Source organism: Lacerta agilis, chromosome 7, assembly GCF_009819535.1.
Source record: "Lacerta agilis isolate rLacAgi1 chromosome 7, rLacAgi1.pri, whole genome shotgun sequence".
NCBI lineage: Eukaryota > Metazoa > Chordata > Lepidosauria > Squamata > Lacertidae > Lacerta > Lacerta agilis.
In genome coordinates, this window is record NC_046318.1 from 60780324 (window position 1) to 60804907 (window position 24584).

General features: G+C 41.0%; 1 protein-coding gene across 1 annotated transcript; it reads right to left on the bottom strand.

The window, feature by feature from the left end:
* Positions 1-245: 245 nt before the first annotated feature.
* NBN (nibrin) lies at positions 246-23812 on the bottom strand. The gene is made up of 16 exons (XM_033155530.1): positions 23746-23812; positions 23142-23275; positions 22335-22483; positions 16347-16506; positions 15341-15444; positions 13049-13166; positions 11254-11444; positions 10387-10484; positions 9142-9274; positions 7516-7800; positions 6475-6910; positions 4465-4548; positions 3743-3898; positions 2755-2868; positions 1890-1939; positions 246-622 (listed from the first exon to the last, which is right to left on the bottom strand). Exons 1-16 carry the CDS (start codon positions 23780-23782, stop codon positions 595-597), a joined length of 2277 nt encoding a protein of 758 aa, XP_033011421.1. The 5' UTR covers positions 23783-23812; the 3' UTR covers positions 246-594.
* Positions 23813-24584: the final 772 nt, after the last annotated feature.

Genomic DNA, 24584 nt, shown 5'->3' on the forward strand with positions numbered 1-24584 from the left:
TGATATCCAATGATCCTTCAACCACCTTTCTGTGTCCACCCATGTTTCTGTCCCCTACACTTGTCTTTGTTGCTGTTCCAACAGGGGCAGTGATGGCAGGGCAAGTGAGGGAGTTCTCTCTTCTCTCAGCTCCCAAATGTCTGGCATGCTGCTAAGGCTGGATGCCAGAAGTACTGATGAATAATGTCATTTCCCAAGTGTTGCTAACATGAGTAAATAGTCATTAAAGCATGCAGCCACTGTAGTGTCAGGAATGGAAGAGATACTTCTTCTATTCACTGCCAGAGCAGCAAAACGTAGGAGGGAGTTAAATGGCTTAAGTTCTACTCTAGTTTGAATTCTAATGCTACCTTTGTATTGAGCATTACAAAGTTGGCCTAGACCAGTCTTTTGTGCTGTGGGCAGATAACGCATGGATCCATCACTAGCTGTAACATGTTTGAAGAGCAGTTCAAAGTCTTGCATCCTTTCTTCAATATGAAAAGCAGGTTTTCAGGAGGTATGATCAGCGTAAAATTAACTCTGATGTTGCAATTTATTGCCAGCGGGCCAGGCAAGCTTTTCTTCTGCTGTAGGTCTGGCTCAAGGCACACCTTATCTTCTTTTTACATGGGGATCATATCTAAATGGAACAAAAAAAATGCATAAATGCCGGGTTCTGAAATCCAGTAAAACTGAAAACACAGTCACATGACCTGCAAGTTGTCCATGAAGCTGACTGAGTGATCATAGACCAGTCATTGCTTCATAGGGTGGTTGTAGGGTCACAACAACCTGAGCTTGGAAGGAAGCTGGAACATAAATGTAATGAATAAAACTATTAAGGAGCAGTTGAATCTCAAATCCATTAGCAACAACGCAACTCACTGCTGAAACTGTCGTATCTTTACTGCTTGTTGAATATTAAGCAGTGATGAGGCCACATGGGGCCAGTGTGGGAGGACAGTCTACAGTTTAAGTATCGGAGTGACCAAAAAGGCCCACATGTCATACCTCTGACGGCAGACCCCAGAACAGGGTCTCTGATGGTGATCTGAGCACATGTGCAGATTGTATAGGAGACATTTCTTCTGTCATTAAGTCTCAGACCCAAAAAGGGTGCCAACATGCCCAGCGGGAATTTGGGACTGCCTGACCCAAGGGTCTCTAAATACTTACGATATGGCATATTCCCCAAGCAGAGTGGTCTTTGCCAAGGAACACATAAAAGGAAACAAGACTAATCCAGGGTGAATTAACATTTTACTTTATACTTTACTTCGATACTTTCTGGGCAGTCTATTGCTGCACAGTGAGCCATGCATTATCAAGCATACTGCTTCTTTAGATTTCCAATAGATGGAGTGCAGAAGTTTCCACCATATGATCAGAGGCTTCCTGCCTATTATCTCCCAACAGCAAGAGCAGTTTGCAATGCAACTGGCAGCAAAAATTATTGTCACTTATCAAATATATCAATAAAAAAATGTTAATTAAAAATTCTCATCTTTGGGTTTTCCTTCCAGAAGCATCAATGGGGAAGAAAGTTGACCTTGCTTCTTAATTCTGATTTTGGTCTGCTCTGAAGAACCAGGTATTAATTTGGCGTATTTATTTATATAGTTAAAAGCTAGCTATGTCCATTCCATAGTTTGTTATTTGTTTGGAGGGAAGAACAGGCAGTCACATGCAGTTAGAGCAAACACACAATGAGTCCTTGGACTCAGCTATACAGCTGCAAATAAACGTTTTAAGTGCAATATACAATGTGACACTAGATGGCAATAGAGAGCCTTATAGAAAATCCAATGTATTTTTTAAAACACTTTTTAAAAAAGCATTTTCAGAACGTTTTTATATACGTGTAGATTCCACCCTTGAGTCCGTTATGGGGAGGGGGAAACCCTCACCTGAAGAGGTCATCTGCAAGCGAATCTTCTTTTGCTTGGCGACTCTGTTCCTAGAAAAATAAATGATTCTTTGAGAACTTCTGCCAAATATGAACTGCTCTGAACCAGCATGATTTGGGTGCAGTCAGGCATTTACACATACAGGTGAAACTCGAAAAATTAGAATATCGTGGAAAGGTTCATTTCTTTCAGTAATTCAACTTAAAAGTTGAAACTAATAAATGAGATAGCTTGCTTTGCATGTCATGAGTCTATGTCAAGCCTTTATTTGTTATAATTGTGATGATTATGGCGTACAGCTGATGAGAACCCCAAATTAACTTTGGGGTTTTCATCAGCTGCACGCCATAATCATCACAATTATAACAAGCAAAGGCTTGACATATCTCGCTTTGCATGTCATGAGTCTATCTCATAAATTAAACTCCAGTAGCTAATGAAAACAATTGCTTACATAAATGGACTTTTCCATGATGTTCTAATTTTTCGAGTTTCACCTGTAAATACAATGGGTGGTATCCAATACTGTATGAGCACAAGGATATTCCCTACCGTCTCCGCCCCACTGCATACTGCCTGCCCTGTGCTAAAAGGTCTCTTCTGAAGATCCTTCAAAAAGGCCAGGGATGTGAGGACAATGGGGCTGCAGTGGGAGTGGGGAAAGTGGGAAGAGGCTGCTTGCAAGCCATCTCCAGCCAATTTCCCACGATCTTCCACTCCCATTGCAGCCCCTCACCCAGCCAGTGTATGAAACACTGACCTACAGCTCATGATCCTGACCGTTATAGCTCAGTTGGGTTAGAGCATGGTGCTGATAATGCCAAGGCTGCAGGTTATTTGCTTTTCACTACTTCATGCTCCTCACCTCCATTTCTTGCCTCAACCATTCTTCCATCTCAGAATTCTTTCTAGTATGATGAGCTATCAGATCCGATCCCCCAATAATGTATGGAAGTTGTCCTGCTCCAGGATAAGCTACCTGTCAAATGGAAAGATGTATTAATCTTAACTCTATTTAACTCAGGGGCTTCAAACTGGGGCTTCAATGCATTTACAAGTCTCACTATGCAAAGATGGAATCCGAAACAGCTACTTACTCAATTCAGTTGCAAAGAAGCAGACAAGGGTGCCCTTTGACATTATTGTATTCTATCAATTGAAGAAAACTCAGAATACATTAAATACAGTTGTTGAGTATTGTTCTTTTATTCTAGGTTTGGGCTGTAGAGCAGGAGGCACTATACAGGTTTCAGATACATTACAGGAATAATATAATACAGTTATAAATACAATTATCCATTTAAAAGTGTATATCTTAATGTTTCTATTCAAGCTTAACAACATTACAAATTGATTCTGACTGATCTGCTCTAAGTTTGTCCTTTTACAATAACAGTACCAATTTCTGATAATTCCCAAAGAGTGCAATATAATTTAAGCATAGAAGCATTCTGCTTCAAGATGCCCTTGCAATAGCTTTTAGGACTCTATTCCCCAGCACTGTACTGGAAACCTCTAGATTTAAAGACACACCCACCCAACCAAAACCAGAAGGTGGTCAGATTTAGCTAATACAGATGTACCTCGAAAGTCAAATGGAATCCGTTCCGAAAGTCCATTTGACTTCCAAAAAGTTTGGAAATGAAGGCGCGACTTCCAATTGGTTCCCAATTGCATAGGCGTGCCAGAAACAATAGCAAAAGCCGCGCCAGACGTTCGGCTTCCAAAAAAAGTTCGAAAACCAGAACTTTCAATTCCCAAGGCGTTCGGGAGCCAAGGTACAACTGTATTTTTATACCTTTTCTGTATGTTCTAAGCAATGTGCTCTTGTGAGTTCAAAAGCATGTACCAACCTTTTTAAACTTTTTAAAGTTGTTCAGTTGTCCATAATCTATTTTTGAAGTGCAACGGCCATCTTTCCTTGGCTGACTAACAACCAATGATCTAAATTCAGTTAGCAGGAGCCTGCTGGGCAGATTGCTAGAGTCATTTGCACATCTATCAGGATTCTTATTCAGGAGGGGGGAAAGAATCAGAGCAATTAATGAGTTTATTTTAATCAAGCTTGTTTATTACAATAAACATTTATTCTTCATTATAAGATTGTAGTAGATACTTAAGTCATCTATTTTCTGAGATGGTATTTGAAAACATTTCCAAACTTTTTCTAACTAAATCAGTTTCTTCAAGGAAAACAGAAATCTCCCTTTAGCCATTTAATGAACTATGAAATATCTGCATCAATTTATACATTCAGTATCTTCACACCTTTCACTTGTTTTCTACATGAAAACAAAATTGCCTGTTCTACAAAGTAGGACAGGAAAATGGGTCTATTTCCTGGTTCTCTAGCAAAACAATGAATGTTTGATAGTTTCAATTAATAACAAAGTAGTTTAAAGACAACTTTACAAGTTACTTGATGCTATTTCCCCCCAGATATATTTTCAAAAAACTAAATGTCACTAGCCTCAATATTGGAGTATCTTTTTTATTTAAAAGAATGCATTTCCTACCACATTACCTATTGCAAAAAATTAAATACACGAAACATTAACATGAAGATATTCCTTACATTGGAGTCATTCTTTGCAGAGCCTGGTGATTCTTCTCTCTCTTGCTTCTGGTTTAAAACTGGAAGCGACTGCTTCTTTTCTTGCTGTTTAACAAAAGGTATTGGTTAGTGTCTAACATATACTCTATACCACTACAGTAGAATTAGGCTGAAAACTGTAGGCTGAAAGCTGCTCGCTTGAACTCTAGCTAGCATATGCGGATCTCGTCTGTGTCTGACAGAAGAACCATTTGTTATTTCCTCTCTTGGAGGAGTAGTCAAAGTGTGTGGTAGCTCCCACACGAGAGAGTTGCAATAAACTACTCTGAATGAAAGAGTTCTTCAGCTTGGTTTCTCCCAAGCTAAAGAAGCCTTCTATTCAGCAGAATTTATTTATGGTCACAGTTTGCAAAAACAGAAACTTGACTTGTTACCTAGTTCTTGGGTTTCCAAGTGAAATACTTTCACAGCTTTAAAGTACAGGTATAAAAGAAGAAATAATCGCTTTCATTAATGAGCAACTTCAAAATTCCTGCTGTGCAGTGCAGTGTGGATGATTTACTGTGGCAGCACAATAAAAGATGGATGTAAAAGAGTCAGTACATACTCACAAAAAATCTCTAGGAGAATAGTGTGAACTTATTCAGGAAAACAATTCCGACCCAACAAAAGTAGGTTTTCACGAGAGATCATTAAAAAAATGGATAAAAGCTATTTTAGATAGTAATGGAAGAAAAACCCAGGATCATGCCAGGGGCTCATGCAGTCCAGTATCCAGTTACCACAGTGATCAACTAGATGCCAATGGGAGGCCTTGCAAGCAGGACTTGAGTGCAACTGCATTCTCCACACTTGTGTTTTCCAGCATAATTCAATATACCGGTAGCCTTTGACATACATAAACCTGTTTTTAATTGTGCAGTGGATTGTGACTATTTTTGTTTTTGAACCTTAGGTGTACTAGGCAACCATTGTTCTTCCATGTAAAAGTTGTAAAGGAAAACAAAAGCTTTAAAGGAAAATAAACCTTCTCTCTCCACTGTATAAGTGGAGAGAGTGGTACCTCTGGTTACGTACTTAATTTGTTCCGGAGGTCCATTCTTAACCTGAAACTATTCTTAAGCTAAAGCACCACTTTAACTAATGGGACCTCCCGCTGCGCCACCAGAGCACGATTTCTGTTCTTATCCTGAAGCGAAGTTCTTAACCTGAAGCGTTATTTCTGGGTTAGCGGAGTATGTAACCTGAAGCGTATGTAACCTGAAGCATATGTAACCCGAGGTACCACTGTATACCAAATGCCAACACTGGCAGAAACAGGCACACTGCATCAAAACATCCATTTCATGTTCAATGAGCACATGGGTTTTCTGTGCCCAGTGGCTTCCATCCTTACAGGAAGAAAGCATGTACAAAAACATGAAGTACATGAAGCTGCCCTTCAACTGAAGCTCATGGGAAAATCTGAGTATGCTAAAATGGATATGCACACATTTGGGGCTTGGGAGGAGGAAATGAGCATCACACAAAAGATGGCTAAAGCAATAAAAAGGAATCTCAGCCTGAAGTGATATTTATTGATACAATGACACTGTCCGATGCTCTAATAATAATAATAATAATAATAATAATAATAATAATAATAATAATAATAATAATAATAAATCAGTGATTTAAATATTTTACCATTTTACAGAATATTTAGCTAATCACTTTACCAAATATATTTTTAATCCATCAGTGGCTTGGCCCTGTTTTAAAGGTCCCCCATTTTGGCAGATCTGAAGAGTAGTTCTATGAAGCCCACCCTCTAAAATTCCAGAAGTCAGAGTACGATATATACCCACCTTGTTATCCCTCCTGTAAAATGATATAAAGCATTTATATGCTTCCTTCTTTTATTGATATAAATTCAAAATAATTTTATCTTTATGCTAATAGTCTAAAATTGTGATTTTGTGTGTGTGTGTGTGTGTGTGAGAGAGAGAGAGAGAGAGAGAGAGAGAGAGAGAGAGAGAGAAATGTCACTACCTGAAGTCCCCCAGGCTCCATATCCGAATTCTCTTCTTTCATTTCCAATTTCCTTTTCTTCTTTGCACCTTGAGCACTGCCTTCACCATGATTTCCTATATCGTCTTCCCAATCCAGTTCTTGGCTTGCAAAGACAAGTTCTAACGATGCTTCGTCTTCTACTGAGTCTTCCAATTCTTTTCTCTTTTTTGATGCAATAATGCTTTCATGATTATTTTTTTCTAACTGGCTAGTCTCTGCAATAGACTTTCTACTTCCACCTATACAGGACTCGTTTGTGTTCTGGTCCAAGGTACGTGACCCTTTTTGAGATCCTCCTGCCTTGCTTTCCCACAACAAAGAAGTTACAGGCTGAGTATGACTAGAAGCCAGTGATGATTTCTCTTCTATCTTTGCATATTTAGACTGTGATGTTTCTTCAACCTCGTCCCTTTCCCTTGAATAGGAAAAAAACAAACACATTTTAGACTTTCTCTTCAGATTGAGGGAGCACCTAACATCATGCCAGTGAACATGATAGGTCTCCCAACCCTCTAGAGCAAATGTTGCTGGTGCAGAGGAGGGAGGAAAGGGAAGCTAAGTTCCATTTGCACAAGCAGAACATCACAAATGGATATACACAGACAGATCACAAACACACACTTGTTCACTACTCATCTTTATGATGATTAGATATGAACCCACAGGCTGAATCCAATCAAGTACAACTCAGATGGCACTTGTAATAATCATAGCAAGCATTTAACTGTGCACTGTAGCGTCACTAATTTCAAATGGTATTCATCGTGATGGCATCCTTAGGTGCAATCAGCGAAAGGCAGCTTACTGATAAGCAAACTTATTTAATTAAAATATAGCACTGATTAGCATTATTCAGGCAAAGCTTCTTGGAGCCAGCATGTTAACAACAGGCATTGTTTGTGAGGATTTCTCATATTTTCAGTTAACTATGGAACTGAAACATCTGAGATCTTTGAAGGCTAAGTAAAGACCAAAAATTAGGGAATAAATATTAGAACTAGCCTGACTGTAAGAGATTACCTTTTTTTTGTAACTGCCTGGAAGTAGTTTTTAATTGAATTCAACTGTTGCTGTGAATCTCCCTCTTTATTTCTCCTGTTCCCTGACATTTTAGAGGGAGAGGGTGAAAGGCTACTCTGGTTAGTCTCGGGCCTTGCATTCAACCTGGGTAATGTAGCCCCAACATTCACAGTGCCAGTTCCTGCTGAAGTCTCATTAACAGTAGTTATATCCAGTGGGTATGGGTTTTTCCTTTGTTCCTTGAAAGGAGTTGCTTTCTTTCTCTTCTCCCCTGACATTTCCATGCTGTGTAAACAAGGGAAAAAGTAACAGGTCAGAGCAGGAAGTACTAAGTCAATGACCAAAAATCTGTACCATCACATTACATGATCTATAATCTGTTTCTCAGATTTCTGGTTATTCTGCTGATCCCTAGAAATGTGAGGTATTTGTAAGGTCCATGCATGGGTTGCCCCTAAAGATGAAAATTTCTTGATAGATTGAAACAAAAGAATTTCTTTCTTTTTTTTGCCAGCTCCCAGGAATTTGAAATTTCTCTGCCATCATCTGCTATAGGAGTAGTAACAGGCCTGATGGCAGTGATCAATAAAATCAGGCATTGGCTGAGAGTCTATGAGCTCAGATGGGCCCCTTAGTGATCTCATCCTCACTCGACCACCTTCCTCCCTACCAGGACCCTGAAATGGAGGCATAGTAGTAACTGCATTTTAGAATGGCAGCTGCTAAGCTCCCCTGCATGGGGGCATGCATCTTTGTTAGTTCCTTAAAGTAAGGTTACCAGATTTTTTTCAAAGAATCTAGGGACACTTTTAAAAAGGGGGGGGGGGGATTTGGAACTTGAACGGTCTTCCGGAACAGATTACATTCGAGAACCAAGATACCACTGTACTTATGTAAGTAAGCAAGTAAACACAACAGAATGCGTATCTGAGCAAACATGTAGGATTGTTTTAATTCTGTAGTGCTCAGTAATGGCTACCCTTGGTTCTGATTTTCCCACCACCTGCAATTCCCCCCCCCACACACACACATTTCATGTGTAATAAACATAGCACATTTTGCACAATGTGGCTAGTGACAGTCTTGCTCTGTTTCCTAATTGTGTGTACATAATATACCCTGAGATTATATGCCAGGGGTTCCACTAACACTTGACTGCACAAGACCCTGGGCTGGCCTTGGACAGTGGCTAGAGTGTGGGCTGCACTCTTCTGAACTGTTTGGAAGAAGGTGGAATATGAATGAAATAAATAACACTGGTTTGTTGAGTGCATGTACACAGAAAAGCAGTATACAAGTAAAAATGACTGAAGTGTGTTTACATGAAATGTTGCAGTCCCCCCCCCCGCCTTAAAAACTCCAGCAGGTGGCGGCTGTTTTTTTTTTTTTTTTTTTTTTACAAAAGACAAGACAGATGCAGTACTGAAAGTTACTCTCCAAAAACTAGGAGTCCCTGTCTTTTGTAACTTCAGAAGATTAGAAACTCAAGAATCTACCATCCAGTTTTTGGCACGTGATGAAAATTTTCACATGAAAATAAAGGCATCACAGTCAGACTAACTGTGGCTTGATCATGACGCCATATTTAGAAATAGCAAATCAAAAGAGCTCCTGCTGGTACATTACCATGTGTCCATCAGCTGGTCCATTTCTGTGTCAGCTACATATGCTGCAATGGTGGGCATTACTGTTTCATCTACTACCACACTTTGAGAAAGGTTTGGTCCCGTAACAAGTGGTGCTGATGTGGGTTTTACACCTGCAGTTTGAAAGCACCAAAGAAGAATAAATGTTAACATTTTAAAACTATATAAATCATGCCATTTCAGACAAATATTATTCAAAAATATTTTTTGTGCAACTCTTCCTACTAAGAAGTGTCCATTTATCTCCCCATCTTGCTTCTTCAATACAGTGGAACCTCGGTTTTCGAGCATCTCAGAAGCCAAACGTTTCGGAAGCCAAACGCCGAAAAACTGGAAGTAATTCCTTTTGTTTTCAAACGTGCCTCGGAAGTCAAACGGCTTCCGAGGTGCATTTCTCATTTTTTTTTCAACTGAATTCTCCAACCGCCCATTGCATCTCGGTTGTCGAACATTTCAGACGTTGAATGGTCTTCCAGAATGGATTATGCTCAACAACTGGGGTTCCACTGTACTAGTATTTTTACAATGCAACTTAAAAACCTTTGGTTTTCTATGCAGGGGTCTGGCTTTTTATTGTTGCTAAAAATAAATACAAGCATATTGTCATTAATATCACCATGAACACATTCAGCATCAAGTTATATTTTCATCAAATCCCATGCCAAGAAAAAATGTTCAAACTGAAGACATTAAACATGTCATATAATTTAAAAACTTGACCTAACTATTCAATACCAAAACCTAAAATCTAGTATATCCTTTTACTTAAAATTCTATTGCATGAGGTGTTTGAGCATCCTAAAACTAAGGGCCAATCCAAAACTAATACTATCCAGTGGTCAACCATACTTAATGAATTGGGAGCAAATCATAGGAACCCATTCTCTGGCCTCTCCCATATAAGCAAATTAATTAGAAAAAAAGTTACAGAATTATGCTGCAGGAAAAAATGGAAGGGAATGAAAGTGAGATTCAGCTTATTTGCTGTCAAAATTGGATACTATAACTCTGGTGCTTTTTACTTTTCCAGTTGAAAGCTATTTAAAATCTGTTAAATCTGCTAGCAAAAAGATGCAGGGTCATCAGTAACATAAGGCTGTCTGTTATCCTAAAACAAAGCACTCTTAAATAATATGCTCCCTCTTTCGAGCTGTCTGTTGAATTCAGTTCCTTAAAAGTAAAAAATGCATAAGAAAGATTTTTAAAAATAGATTTTTAAAATTACCTGCATCTAGTGGAGTTTGAGGATTACAGTATGTTTTTGTGGATGAAAAAATAACTGCTAGACCAATTTCTGCCTCAGATATTGTTCTCCATTGCTTCCTATTAGAAACAAAACACACTGTCAGAAAAACAACTAGAAGCCATTCACTAACATCCTTGGAAAATAATGCTAAAACATTACAGTAAAGGAACAGACTACCATGCAGGATGCAACCTGTGAATTGGCAAGGGATGGATATCAGTGTTTGTTTTATAAAATATATGGCATTTTAACAATACTCCGGGCTGGGTTATAATGAAGGGTGACCTAACAATATCTTAAATAAAATGGTCCAAGGGAAATCGTCAGTGAAACATTTAATTCTATTAACCTGCACATTCCTGCCTAAATTCATTCATATTCAGACTGCACATGTATAACATGTCTGGAAGACACCCCAGATGTTGTTTATTTATTATCACTATGTATACACTGCATTTTATTGAAGCATCTCAAGGTGACTGAACCCAATTTGCCATCAATCCCCAGCATAAGCACTAGGAGTGATAAGAGCTGTAATTCACATGATCTGGAGGACCACTGTCCAGTGGTGTAAAAACTTTTTTCAAAGAGGGCCAGATCTGATGAAGCGAAGGGTCGTGGGGGCCGACCAAAGGGCCAACCAAAGTTTTGGAGCTTTTTTTTATTCTGATTCAGCTACAATCATTTCTTGCATGTGAGAGAAATATGTGGACTTACTTTAACATTAGATATGCACACATATTTTACAGACCCTATTTGTATATTTGTATCCGTTGTGGTTTTACAGCCCCTCCAACAACAAAAAACAACCTCAGTACTCAGTTACTAATATTTCAGCAATCCTACCTTTGGAAGACAGCTGTGATTCTATCCATCCATTTCCTGTCCAAGTCAGAAATGGATCCTTGAGAGTTTGTCAACCCTACTTCAATGACACAAATATCAGGTGCTACTAAAGAAGAAACAATCTCTGCTTCCTCCGTTATCAGTTTCACTTCTCCTCCTCCAAGTTTAATTGCTGCACTCAGTTTTGCAAACTAAAATTAAATACAAAACCCAAAGGTTCATAGAACAGAGCTCACATTAATATGACACACTTCTATAATAAGCATGCTATTTCATAATTTAAGAAGTAATGTAACCAATATGAGGACTCTACAATTGACAATGAATGGAATGGTATATACAGAGAATGTTACAAGTGTTTTTATTACTATTTCAAAGGTTTCTTCTTTATTACCATTTTATCATATTACCTTGTCTACAAAAACTATCAACTGCAATATGGAACCTGTGATCCTCCAAATGTCACTGGACTACAAATGCTGCTGGCTATGCTAGCTGGGGTTGATGGAAATTATAGTTCAGCAACATCTGGAGAGTGACAGGTTCCCCATCCCTGATTTGTATCATACAACTTGAGTTCCTTTAGCAAGATAGGAAAGAGGTTCTGCATTCTAAAAAATGACAGAGTACCCACTTTGGATACTACATTGTACACACAGTAATGCATGTGGGTGCATGCAATGCAATGCAATGGGGGGGGGAGACATGGGAGGAAGTGGACAAGCCCAAGACCTTCTTCCAATCAAGAGAACAAGCCCTTAGTGGTCTTTCAGCCAGTTCTCTGCTCACTTTTAAAAGCTGTATGTTCAATGTGCCTTTGGTTAACATGAATGCAGCTCAATAGGTGACTCTGAATAAAGACAAGTAGAAAATTGACTGAAAAGTCAAGTTCTGAGCTCCAATGAGTACAATAGCCCTTAACTTGGGTTACAAATGTTCATATATCAAATTATCTAATTTTAATGTCTTTGTTACTTTTATTTTTCGCTGCTCAAGTTGCTTTGAGGCACTTAAGTGAATTTTTTAAAAACAAATAAATAGTAGGGGCTCAAGTTTTTATAACAAGAAGTATCGACACATCAGAGGCTCCACTCGCAACATCACAACCCGCAGGGACCCAATCTCAACATCTGCACGCTGAGCATGGCACTATGAAAGAGTAGCTGGACACGCATATGTAGTCCATGTGAATGGGGATCCCTATGTGCATTCACACACTCGGATGTCCATGGATGTCATGAATAATAATAATAATAATTTTATTATACTCCTACTTATCAAACCTTTATTAGGCATTTTCATGTAAAATCACGAGAGAAAGAATCACATACAGGAACTTTAAAATATATATACACAAAGAAACAACAATTAAACTTATAGGCTGATCGTATGTGTGTATTAGTAAAATCTAGAATTTCGTCCTGTTAAAGTACTCCTTGAATTTTATTATATATACCCCACCCATCTGGCTGGGTTTCCCCAGCCACTCTGGGCAGCTCACAGCATATATCAGAACATACTCAAACATTAAAACCTGCCTTCAGATGTCTTCTAAAAGTCAGAGTTGTTTATTTCCTTGACATCTGATGGGAGGGTGTTCCACAGGGAGGGGGCCAATACTGAGAAGGCCCTCGGTAGGCCAAGGTAGGGCAAGCAGCACAAACCTTCTCATTATTGCGTGTGTACAACATTTAAGGAGGGCTAATGAGTACACAAAATCTGTGCTATTAACATAATCTCTATAGATAAAGGTATTTTAAATTACTTTTGTCAAGCTTTGAACAGTGCCAGTTACCTGCTTAGCAGTTAGAAACACAAACGTTTTTCCTTTGAATATTGTTCTTCTTATGGGAGAGGTTGCCAGATCTAATTTTTTATTCTTAACACCCAGCTCATCAATAGGAGGGTAAAAACTGTGAATGGAAGAAATGGTTGTAAAAAATGTAGCTTACATTTTACACTACTATTAACTGTCATTCATTTCTACATTGCTTACCTAGTTTGAGTACATCTGTTTTCCTATCCAACATCTAGCTGGTTTACTATGCTGTGTTGCACACAGTAATCTTGAGGGACTATCCATCTGCACACAGACTCAACAATAAAGGTCTGCTTCTTCTCCACCCATGTAGCATGTAGTCCTAGAGCCCAGGCATCATTGAACACATGTTCATTTTTCTTCTATCCAGCCCCCTTTGCTGAATGCAATCTTGAAGTTGGTCTTGGACAAAGGCAAAGACCACAACCATGCACCCTAATATTTGATTATCTATTTGATTAACAAAAATCTGAAAACCCCACTGGCACGTTTTTATGACCACTGTGTATAACCTGTCTGCAAAAAAGTTCAAAGGTTTAAATAAAATTGTGAATTCAAATTACATAAAAAATAAAAGCTGTTCCATACAGTTTATATGGACAATAAGACCTCTCTAGAGACAATATAAATTTTAGTTTTAATTAAAGATCAAAGCATCTCAAAAGTGTTAATTTTATTCATCAGCAGAAATAATTTAACATGAACCTGATTTCAGATTGGGAATTGAGATGTATTTTACCAAAGCAATTATTAACTACATAATTTATTTTTAAAGCAATGTTTTGTTAATGTTCATATTCCCAAGAGTATTTGCACCACTTCAAAAGATATTACCAAAGATATCTCTATAGCAACCTGTGAAAATGAAGACGATTCAGCTCGTATAACATCCAAAAATACCCTGTCATTTCCCCAAGAGCTCATAGCAACGAGTTAGCAGTACAACACTTTGCCAATTAAATATAATTATACTTAATCTTCCTCACCATCGGAAGACTTTGCTTCACCTAGTCTGAAAAAGGAAATAGTTAAAGACAATAGTTGAGGAAGTCTTTACTGGATCAACATGAATTGGGAAGTTACAAATCAGTATAGAATCCTCCTTTCCTAGACAAATAAATAGACTTTGGCTGAGCAGCTCCAAATACCCCAAGGTGGTGTTTTATATATTTAATTGGAATACTTGCTTTCCACCAAAAGGCTCTCAAAATGGCATATATAATAGATTTGTACAATACAATCACTTTCAAAATGATTTGCACATGTAACCAGAAATAGCATGGTGAGAGTTGATGAGAGTTGGAGTACAGCAACATCTGGAAAGCCAATGATCCCCTACTTCTGCACTAGCAGATTACAGAAGGTGGTGCTGGGAGACAGATATTTTTCCTTATAGGAGTCTTCTTGTTGAGTTCCTCACAAGTCTATGCTATTATTTGTTAAAGGAGCGGTCTTGTGGAGCTCCACATGAGTCTATATAAAACTACAGGGAAATGTTGCCTGGATTTTAAAGTGGGTTGTCACCATGCCATCTAGCTATTTCTCCCTGCCAGGTTAACCAGGCACAATGGAGGAATGTAATAGGTTTGATAAGGATGAGTAAGTTGAAATCCGCGCAACAGGGAATTACTCATGGTAGGAGGCTCCATAATCTGAGAAGTTGTGAAATAATCTGAGAGTTCTGGATACTCTCTACTTAAAGAAGTATACAGATGCATGACGAATTGCTACCTGTCAGTAGACAACTGTGGGCCAGAAATAGCAGTATAAAGAGTAGCTCCTTATAGACTTTCCTAAGGAAAAACCAACTATAGCAGCACCATTGTACAAATATACAAAATGTTTCTGCTATACTTCAAAAACATAAATGTTCCATTTAATTTCGAATGTGTGTAAACACATGATTTAATCTGACGACTTATAAAATTACACTACAGCATAGCTATCTATAGCATGTATGTTATGCATCATATTCAATTCATAAGTGTACATGACTTGAATATGGTTATATCCAGTGCTTTTTTTCTATTAAAAAAGTTTCAGGATACTCTCATTTTCCTACTCATATTGAAATATTGCCCCTCAATGAGGCCAAACTTAGATTCACAAAATGTTTAGGGATATGTGTACCCCCTGCGTACCTCCAGAAAAAAAGCACTGGTAATATCTAAGCAGGGCATACTCCAGGGGTTTTTAAAGCAAAGTGCTACATATTAGAACATAGTAGTCCAAATTTTAAAATCTAGGGTGTGTATTATAACTTACTACCTTTCAGGGGTCGGTAACTGCTGCTTCGCCTGAATTGCTTTGATTAATTCATCAAAATACTCTGGCTTCACAATTGGTCGACCACAGATCAAGGCACATATTGCCTAAAGATAAAGCAGATGATCATTACCACAATTTACAATGGTACAAAAATGCTGCACGCTCTCTCCAGCCAGTCTTCATTCCCAGCCTTTCACTCACATCTCTCCACCCCAGTCTCACAACCCACTGGTTAGTGGTACCCTCTTAAAACAGAAAACTACAACCCTTTTGCTGCCATTGTCTGTGGACACCATTCTCACTGCCTTATCAATTCCTCCCATCAGCAGCACACCTTAATACTCCCCATATACCGTAACAACAAACTCTGCCAGGATGGTTACCTTCCCATCACTCCCAAACACATCACTACCAAACTGAGCCCCATAAATTACATTCAACTCCTAAGCACCTCTAAATCACTCATCTCCTTTACTCATGTGCTCTACAGAAGCTTTCTCACTAACTCTATACAATCAGACTTCTCTTCTCACTCCTGCACTCGAATTCAAAGATTTATGCCAAATCAACACCCTGCTATATCCTAACGTCATTGTGGTTATTTTTCTATTAAATTGTTCATTGCATGGCCGTCAGTGTCAGCAATCTTCTGGAATGCCAAAAATACAATTCGACTCCATAACGGCTATTTGTAACCCACTACACACATCTAAGAGTAAACCCCATGGAACATACTGGGACTTCCAAGTAATTATGTGCATGACTGCATTGTTAAAGCATCTTTCATATACAAAGATGCCTCACAAAAAAATGTCACAATACTCCAGTGCCTGCTGCCAGGAAGTCTCAATTTTCCAATGAAATATTAAAGTGAATTGACAGGAAAGGGAATATGAAAGAACAGTTTGTGGCATATAGAACTACAGACCATTTTAATGCAATGCACAATTCAGAAAAATTAGTATTATGCTTGCATATCAGATGCACTTGAAAATTCACAACTCACCTTCACTGTAAGTTTGACTGAGTCCATAACAAGATGAGTACATCCTTCTTTCCACTCATTCACTGCATGGCCTCCCAGCTGTAGAATATTTTTACTTAAAGCACTTTTCTGTGAAACAGCTAAGCATGAAGAGCACACTACCAAAGGCTCATAGAATGTTCTGCAAAGTAGTGTTAAAAGACACCCACAATATTATTACTTTATTTAGTTAAATAATAGCAACTGTGTGTGTGGTCCTTTACAGGAAAGGTCCCTGCCCTGAGGAGCTTATCAATTTAAATTTGACACAGGGGAAGCAACATAGTGGTTTCAATTGCATGTACTTAAACTTACTTACAGGTTCAGCTACAGCAGGCATGGCCAAACTGTGGAGAGTATCAGAGCCTGAAGAGTTAAATGCTCTGCTGTGACGCACTGGTCACTGTGTGGGCAGTTCACATACGGGCTTTTGTCTTTGTCTGTGTGAGCTGTACTTTTTGGTTTCGTTTTCACCGACCGGAGCAGTCATGGAACTGAGCACTCCGGGAGAAGATTTATTGTTTTGTAAATAAAGTTAGCTCGTTAAGAAGACAACGCTTCAGTGAGTTATTACTGGGCTGCCTTGGCAGTTACACACAAGCTTCTGCTGTGGCTTTGAACTCTGCTAATAGCCAGGGGTTGCCAGGCATTAAAAGCAAAGCAACGCAGTGATAGCGTGCCGGACCCTGGTATACGCTATAGATTGTGGAACACTCCATTTCACAATCCAGCAGGTTATGGATGTAATTAAAAGCACAGTGTTAGCTGCAAGGCGCCCACGCAGCCAGCTGGAGAAGCCTGTCTTGATGCAGTCGGCATAGGGCAGTGGAACTCGCTGGCAGAAGCTGGACACAGAAGTGAAAGCAGCCATCGTTCCAGCCCAGGAAGGGAGCCAGGAGAGCTACTGAGTGAGTACGCTAAGAGCCCCAAAGGAGCTGGGAGATGGAAGGCAATAAGGACAGCTTTGCTCCACCTTTTGCACCCTTGAATGGCCATAACTGGGAGGAATGGCAACAAAGGGCAAGGTTTTGGCTATTGGGGAAGGACCTTTGGGATTGTGTATCAGCCCCCCCGGTGTCTGCCCCTGATGGAGCCACGCAGGCAGAGCTAAACACAGCTGCTGCAGCAAAACGCAAAGATCAGAGAGCGCTTTGTGCCATAGTCATGAGCTGTGATGTTTCTGTGTTACCCCACGTCCAGCAAGCTGCATGTGCACATGAGGCTTGGCAAAATTTAGTACGTGTGCACCAAAGAGAAACAGCTGGAGCAAAACTACATGCTATGAGGCATCTGTTTGAGCTGAAACTAAAGCCTGGGGAAAGCGTGAAAACCCACATAGCTAGCATTTTGGCAGCATTTCATAGGCTGAGGCAACACAAAATTGAGTTTGCAGAGGACGTTATGGTGTATATTCTGTTATCCAGCCTTGATAAAAGCTTTGAAAATTTATGTCTCTCATTTGAGGCTATGCCTACCGCTGACCTGACCCTGCACTATGTTTCGGGGAGACTTTCAGATGAAAAGCAAAGACGCCAGAAAGAAGCAGCAGTTTCTGTTTCTAAGAGTGGCTGTGCTAGCAAAGAATGCAGTTTGCAGAGAAGCAGGGAGGATTCCTCCACTGTGCAAGCTTATGCTGGAAGGAGATGTTATCGGTGCAACTCTCCCTCCCACGTAGCTCGAAACTGCACCTGGCAAGAAACTTCAAAGACCAGCCAATTAAGTTCCCATGGCAACCAACCCAGAAGGGGGAGAGGAGGAAACCAGAGACGTGCCAGAGGCCGTGGCAAAGGCTTTGAAGGAGGCAAAGTTTTTCAGAACTTGTCTGCTGCCATGGCAACAGTCCGGGGAGGACAGAAAAGCAGTTTATCTTGGATCATCGACTCGGGAGCTTCAGACAATTTATGCCCCCCTGATGGCCAGTTGCAGAACTGCAAAGAAGTTGCTGAAAAGAAGCAAGTCAACTTGGCAGATGGAAGCACCAGGACACTTTCTTCTACTGGTTCTTATTTTATGCAGTGCTTGCATGCACAGCTAAATGTTTATGTGTTACCTGGCATGAAAAGTGGTTTGTTATCAGTACCTGCATTGCTAAGAGATGGCTTTAAGGTCTGTTTTGAAGGTGACACATGCTCTATCTCCAAAGAGGGGGTAGTGCTAGTTAGTGTGAAAAGCCGAAGCAAGGATGGGCTGTTTGTCCTAGATGGGAGGGGGCAAACAGACAGGAGTAGCCCAGATACAGCGCAAGCACAGTGTGTCAATGTTCCTGTGCATGATAGGTGTCAACATCTCTGGCATCGTAGAATGGGGCATGTATGCTGGAAATATGTGAGCAAAGTACCAGAATGTGCTCACGGGTGCAAGTTCAAGTCATGCTCTAAATTTCTCGATTGCAGAGCATGTAAACGTGCTAAAGTCAAGAAGTGTAGCTACCCAAGGTCAGAACGGGTAAGCACACGGTGTTTTGAGCTTGTTCATATGGATCTGACTGGTCCGATGGCTACTGCCAGTCTTGGCGGATCCCATTATGCTCTAGTCCTCGTTGACGACCATTCTAGAATGTCGTGGTTGTTCCCTTTGAAAGACAAGAGGGAGGCGGCCTCAGTGATAAAGGACTGGGTCATTGAAATTGAGCTTCAATTTTCCCTAAAGGTGAAAAGCTTCCAGAGTGACCGAGGCGGGGAGTTCCTAGGGTCAGATCTGAGAAATTTCTTTCGGAAAAAGGGCATCAAGCACAGATTGACCTGTCCTGACAGTCCACAGGAGAATGGTGTTGCAGAACGCCGCAACCGCACGTTAGGGGAAGCTGCGGACGCCATGCTTTTTGACGCTAATTTGCCGCAACGCTTCTGGGCGGAAGCCTGGAGGACTGCCAATTTTTGTTTGAATAGGGCCTACAATTCTGTTGTGAGGGACACACCCTATTTCGTACTGTATGGCAAGAAGCCAAAAGTGCATTTCTTCCGAACCTTTGGTTGTGAAGCCTATGTTCTTTTTCCCAAATCTAAAAGAAGGAAGGGAAGCCCCAAATCAAGAAAGATGATTTTCTGTGGCTATGAGCCAAATTGTAAGGGCTGGAGGTTTGTGAATGCAGAAGGTGACCAATCACGTATCCACATTAGCAGAAGTGCTGAGTTCTGCGAACAAGATGGGTGGAGGCGTGTTCACGGGAATCCTGATATTCTCCTAGACAGTCTAGATGTGTCTGATGATGAGGAAGGAGAAGTACAGGAACCTGAAAGAGTACCTAGCCCGGTAACTCCAAGAGCAGTGAGACACGAAGTAAAGAGTGAGCCTATGTCACCCACATCTAGTCCCGAGGTGACACGGAGACGCAGTAAGTCACTGAGTGAGATCTCTGACACGAAGTCTGACTCTGATGTAGGGAAGTCAGAGGGGGTACCTGACGTTGTGCTAAGACGGTCAGCACGCACAACAAAAGGTAAACCACCCGAACGGTTCACAGCAACCAGTGTATGGGCTTGCATGGCTCAATGTGAGCCAGAAAGCTTTGAGGAGGTTCAGAGGTTACCTCCAGAGGAAGCTAGCAAATGGCAGGAAGCGATGGAGAAGGAATTGAACTCCATGAGATCGCTAGGAGTCTATAGCACCACACCACTGCCAGAGGGCAAGCGAGCTGTTGGCAGCCGGTGGGTATATAGACTCAAACCCACAATATCTGGTGAACCACAATATAAGGCAAGGCTAGTCGCAAGGGGTTTCACACAGCAGAAGGGGTTGCATTTTACAGAAGTTTATGCTCCCACTTCTCGCAGTGAATCTCTTCGCATGCTTCTAGCATCAGCTGCTCAAAGAGGTTTCACTGTGCAGCATTTTGATATAGATGTGGCCTATCTAAATGCAAATTTGGAAGAAGAGTTGTATATGTTGCCACCACCAGGTTTCGAAGAGGAAGGTACAAATCTAGTGTGGAAACTCCACAAGTCAATTTATGGTCTGCGACAATCGGCCAGAAATTGGAATTTGTATCTCAATAATGTCTTGGAAAGAATGGGTTTCCAGAAAAGCTTGGCGGATAGCTGCCTATATCTGAAGGGCTCTCAGGAGCAACAGGAGCTACTGTTAGTTTTTGTAGATGACATCATATTTCTGGCAAGGAGCCAGAAACAGGTGCAAAAATTTGCTAAAGAGTTGGGCAAATACTTTAAACACAAAAACCTAGGACCTGTGAAAAATTACCTAGGAGTACAGGTTGAAAGGATTGAAGATGGTAGTTTCATGCTCAGCCAGGAAGGCAAAATTGAGCAGATACTAGAAAAATTTAGGATGTCTGACTGCAAGGGTACTAGAACACCCATGGAAGCAAGTTTCATAAAAGATTCCCAAGTCGGGGATAAAGCTGTTTTTGAAAGCCCCGAAGTCTTTCAGTCTGCTTTGGGAAGTTTGTTATACTTGTCCCAGTGGACTCGACCAGACATAGCTTTCGCAGTCAATTTGCTGAGCAGAGAAGCTTCAGAACCTAGTGTCCATGCCTGGAATGGTATAAAAAGAGTGTTAAGATACCTACATGACACTAAAGATTTCCGCCTCAAGCTGTCAGCACAGGGTGAGCCAAAACTTACGTGCTACACAGACAGCGATTGGGCCAATCTAGAAGACCGGAAATCTGTATCTGGTTCAGTAGTAAAATTTGGAAATTCTCTGATTGGTTGGAGGTCGAAAAAACAGAGTCTAATCGCACTCTCCTCCACCGAAGCTGAGTTTAGTGCTCTATCCGATTTGTGCAGAGAGGTAGAGTTCTATAAATGTTTAGTACAAGAAATCTACGGTGTTTGTGATTTACCCATTGTCATCTGGGAAGACAATCAACCTTGTCTAAAATTGGCGGAGTCAGCGCAATTTAAGGCCAGAACAAAGCATCTGGATATCAGGTTTAAAAATGTGTGCCAAAGTATTCAATTAGGATTGGTGAAACTCAGCTATTGTCCGAGTACTGAAAATTTAGCTGATGGTTTCACAAAACCGTTAACCTTTCAAAGACATGAGGAGTTCTGTAAAGGGTTATCTCTTGTATAAGTTGATGTACTGATGTTTTCCACAGTGAACCAGCGCGAGAGGGGGTGTGGAGAGTATCAGAGCCTGAAGAGTTAAATGCTCTGCTGTGACGCACTGGTCACTGTGTGGGCAGTTCACATACGGGCTTTTGTCTTTGTCTGTGTGAGCTGTACTTTTTGGTTTCGTTTTCACCGACCGGAGCAGTCATGGAACTGAGCACTCCGGGAGAAGATTTATTGTTTTGTAAATAAAGTTAGCTCGTTAAGAAGACAACGCTTCAGTGAGTTATTACTGGGCTGCCTTGGCAGTTACACACAAGCTTCTGCTGTGGCTTTGAACTCTGCTAATAGCCAGGGGTTGCCAGGCATTAAAAGCAAAGCAACGCAGTGATAGCGTGCCGGACCCTGGTATACGCTATAGATTGTGGAACACTCCATTTCACAATCCAGCACAAACTTGGCAATCCAGCTGCTTTGGGACTACAACCCCCATCATCCCTAGCTAACAGGCCCAGTGGTCAGGATGATGGGAATTGTAGTCCCAAAACAGCTGGAGGGCCAAGTTTGGCCATTCCTGAGCTACAGTGAAGCACAGCATCTAAGGGGCTGTGGCAAAGGTTTCATAGAAAAGGTGGGTTTTGAAAGAAGTAAGAGTTGCCACCATGGCAGTGTTCTAGGAGGCAGTTCCAACTGTACAGAACAGCAAAGGTGGAATATTTGAGGGAACAGGAGACCTTCAGACAGTGGAGGGAGGCAGAGCTACAGAAGCAAAAATTATGGCAGGAATGTATCATGATTTAAGAGTAGAGACATTTGCAAAGGGATCTCACACCCTTTGTAAGATTCACAGCTGAGAATGACTATTTTTGTCCATTTCTAATTAGTCCGCAGATATATTCCATGACTTTCAAAAAAGCATAGTCATGAACATTTTAAAATAAGCACAAATTGATCTTACCTATACTTGCTTCCAAAGACTCCAAAAGTGACTCTGTCACCGGACCTCAAAGTTCTAGTGGTACCATTTGCTAGTTTTTCTTCATTAACAAAGGTACCATATTTAGAAGTGTCTTTTAAAGTTAACACAGGCAATGTAGAAGACTGACTCTGAAAATAAAAAATAGCATTTCAGGTACCAACAACAGCAACTGAGTTCATTTAACCAAACCACACATCATGGTTTGTTGGGAGTGTAACAATCTATAGACATTATTTACTCTTGGCTTGCTGATAGTGGTTTGTTGAAGCAAAACAAAACACAATTATTGGTTTGGATGTAACACTAATCAAGGGATCAAATGTTTTCCCTATGTTTCACTCAGACAGAGGGGTTGATGGCAAACCGTTATCTAGAGTTTATTGTGATACGCAAACTGGGTCATTGTGTTTTTTGTTTCTAGCATTAACCCTCTATCTCAGCCTTCCTCAAACTGGTGCCCTACAGGTGTTTTGGACTATAGTTGTCCTAAGTGACAGCCAGCACGCGAGTCTTAGTCCTAAATACCTGGAGGATGCCAAGCTAATGAAGGCTCATATCTGGTAGCCACTTTTTTCATTTGGTAAACATATTGAGTAAAACACATTCAAAACATAATCTTGTTAGATGAGGTCTAAAAATCTGGGAGCAGTAAGAAATTTATCTGTGACTTGACTGAGGAGGTGCTGTACATTCTATAACTGCATAAAGTACGATAAAAATTGCATGATGGTTGTGGTTGACCTCAAACCACTCCCCTATTCATAATGTTGTACATTTGGTACTTACGAGGTTCACTTGAGGGTGACTAACTGAAAGGACTGCATGGCTTCGGCTGATGGACTGATCCGCTTGAATTAAAATGGCACAATTCTTACGTCCAACATCATACTCGACACCAACTAAAAGCTGATATGATTGTCCTGAAATGGAAAAAAACAACCGAATTTTAATTAACCTCTGATGGTATAACGCCGATTTTAATCTTTATTCATGTTTCCCACCCAAGGATGGAGAGTTGGAGACAGGAGTTTAGCCACCCCTTCTACCTTACAGCAAGGATGTGGAAAACCTGCGGCCCTCTCAATGTTTTCCTGGACTACAACTCCCATCATTCCTTGCCCTTTGCTGGGGCTGATGGGAGTCGTGCTTCAGCAATAGTTCCCCATCCCTGCTCTCAATGCGAAGCTAATCTTCCCCCCGTTTTCCAAAGTAAACATCGGCTAATTGGGTAATTGCCGCTTCTCCAACCCCCCCCCCCCCAACGCGGCGAGCCACCACAGGCCGAACCAATCCATCAACACACAGAAGCCAGTAGAACCAACAGGCGTCAAACCGGAGTGAGACCAGTTGCCCGGGACACGCCCCCTCCCTCTCACGCTCCGCTCCTCACCTGGCCCGGACTCGTCAGCTGGGCTCAGCTTCCACATCCTGAGCTGGAAGGAAACGGCTGGAAGCGGCCGGTTCCCCGGCCTGCCTCCCCTCGCCTTTGTAGCCTCACCGGGTTTCCCCAGCCCCTCTTCTCCACCTCAGAGCAGCTGCCCAACGCGACGCACCTCCGCTCTACACACCGCGCATGCGCCTTTCCAGTAGGCTGGCACAGCGACGACATCGCGAGAGCCCAAACTGAGAGAAGAGAGAGCGGAGGGAAGCCCTCCGACAATTGAGCGCATGCGTGACTTTTTTTTGTTTTTGTTTTGAAAGCAAGTTTAGTAGTAGACTAGTTCTTAAGAGAGCAGAAGTAGGAAAATACAGTAGTTGAGACGCGGTTTCCCGATTCCCTTTCCCCCCCGGAATGTTGAAACCAGACCCGTGTCTCAGTCTGAAATATTACAAGTCTATCCCTAGATATGGGATAGCTAAGGGGGGGGGGGGGTTAGGGCAGGGCGGTTGGTGGACGATTTCCCCCCCATCTGGTAGTGAAATGACTTCAAAGCAATCCACTTCAATTTATTGCAGCCTAACAGGATGGCCCCTCTGACATTTGTCGCGCACACGCGAATTTTAAAATCTGTCTGTGCTTAGCTACCTTAAATACATGACCTTTCACACACTTTTTCAAACACGTGCATTTGGAGAGGATCCCTAACTTGGCAGAAAGTTAACGAGAGAGAGAGAGAGAGAGAAGACCTAAAATACAGGGCAAAACTGTATCATTACAGGATGTAACATTTTACACTGAAATACGGGACAATCCTGAATGAATAAAGGACAGGTGGCAACGCAGGCGGA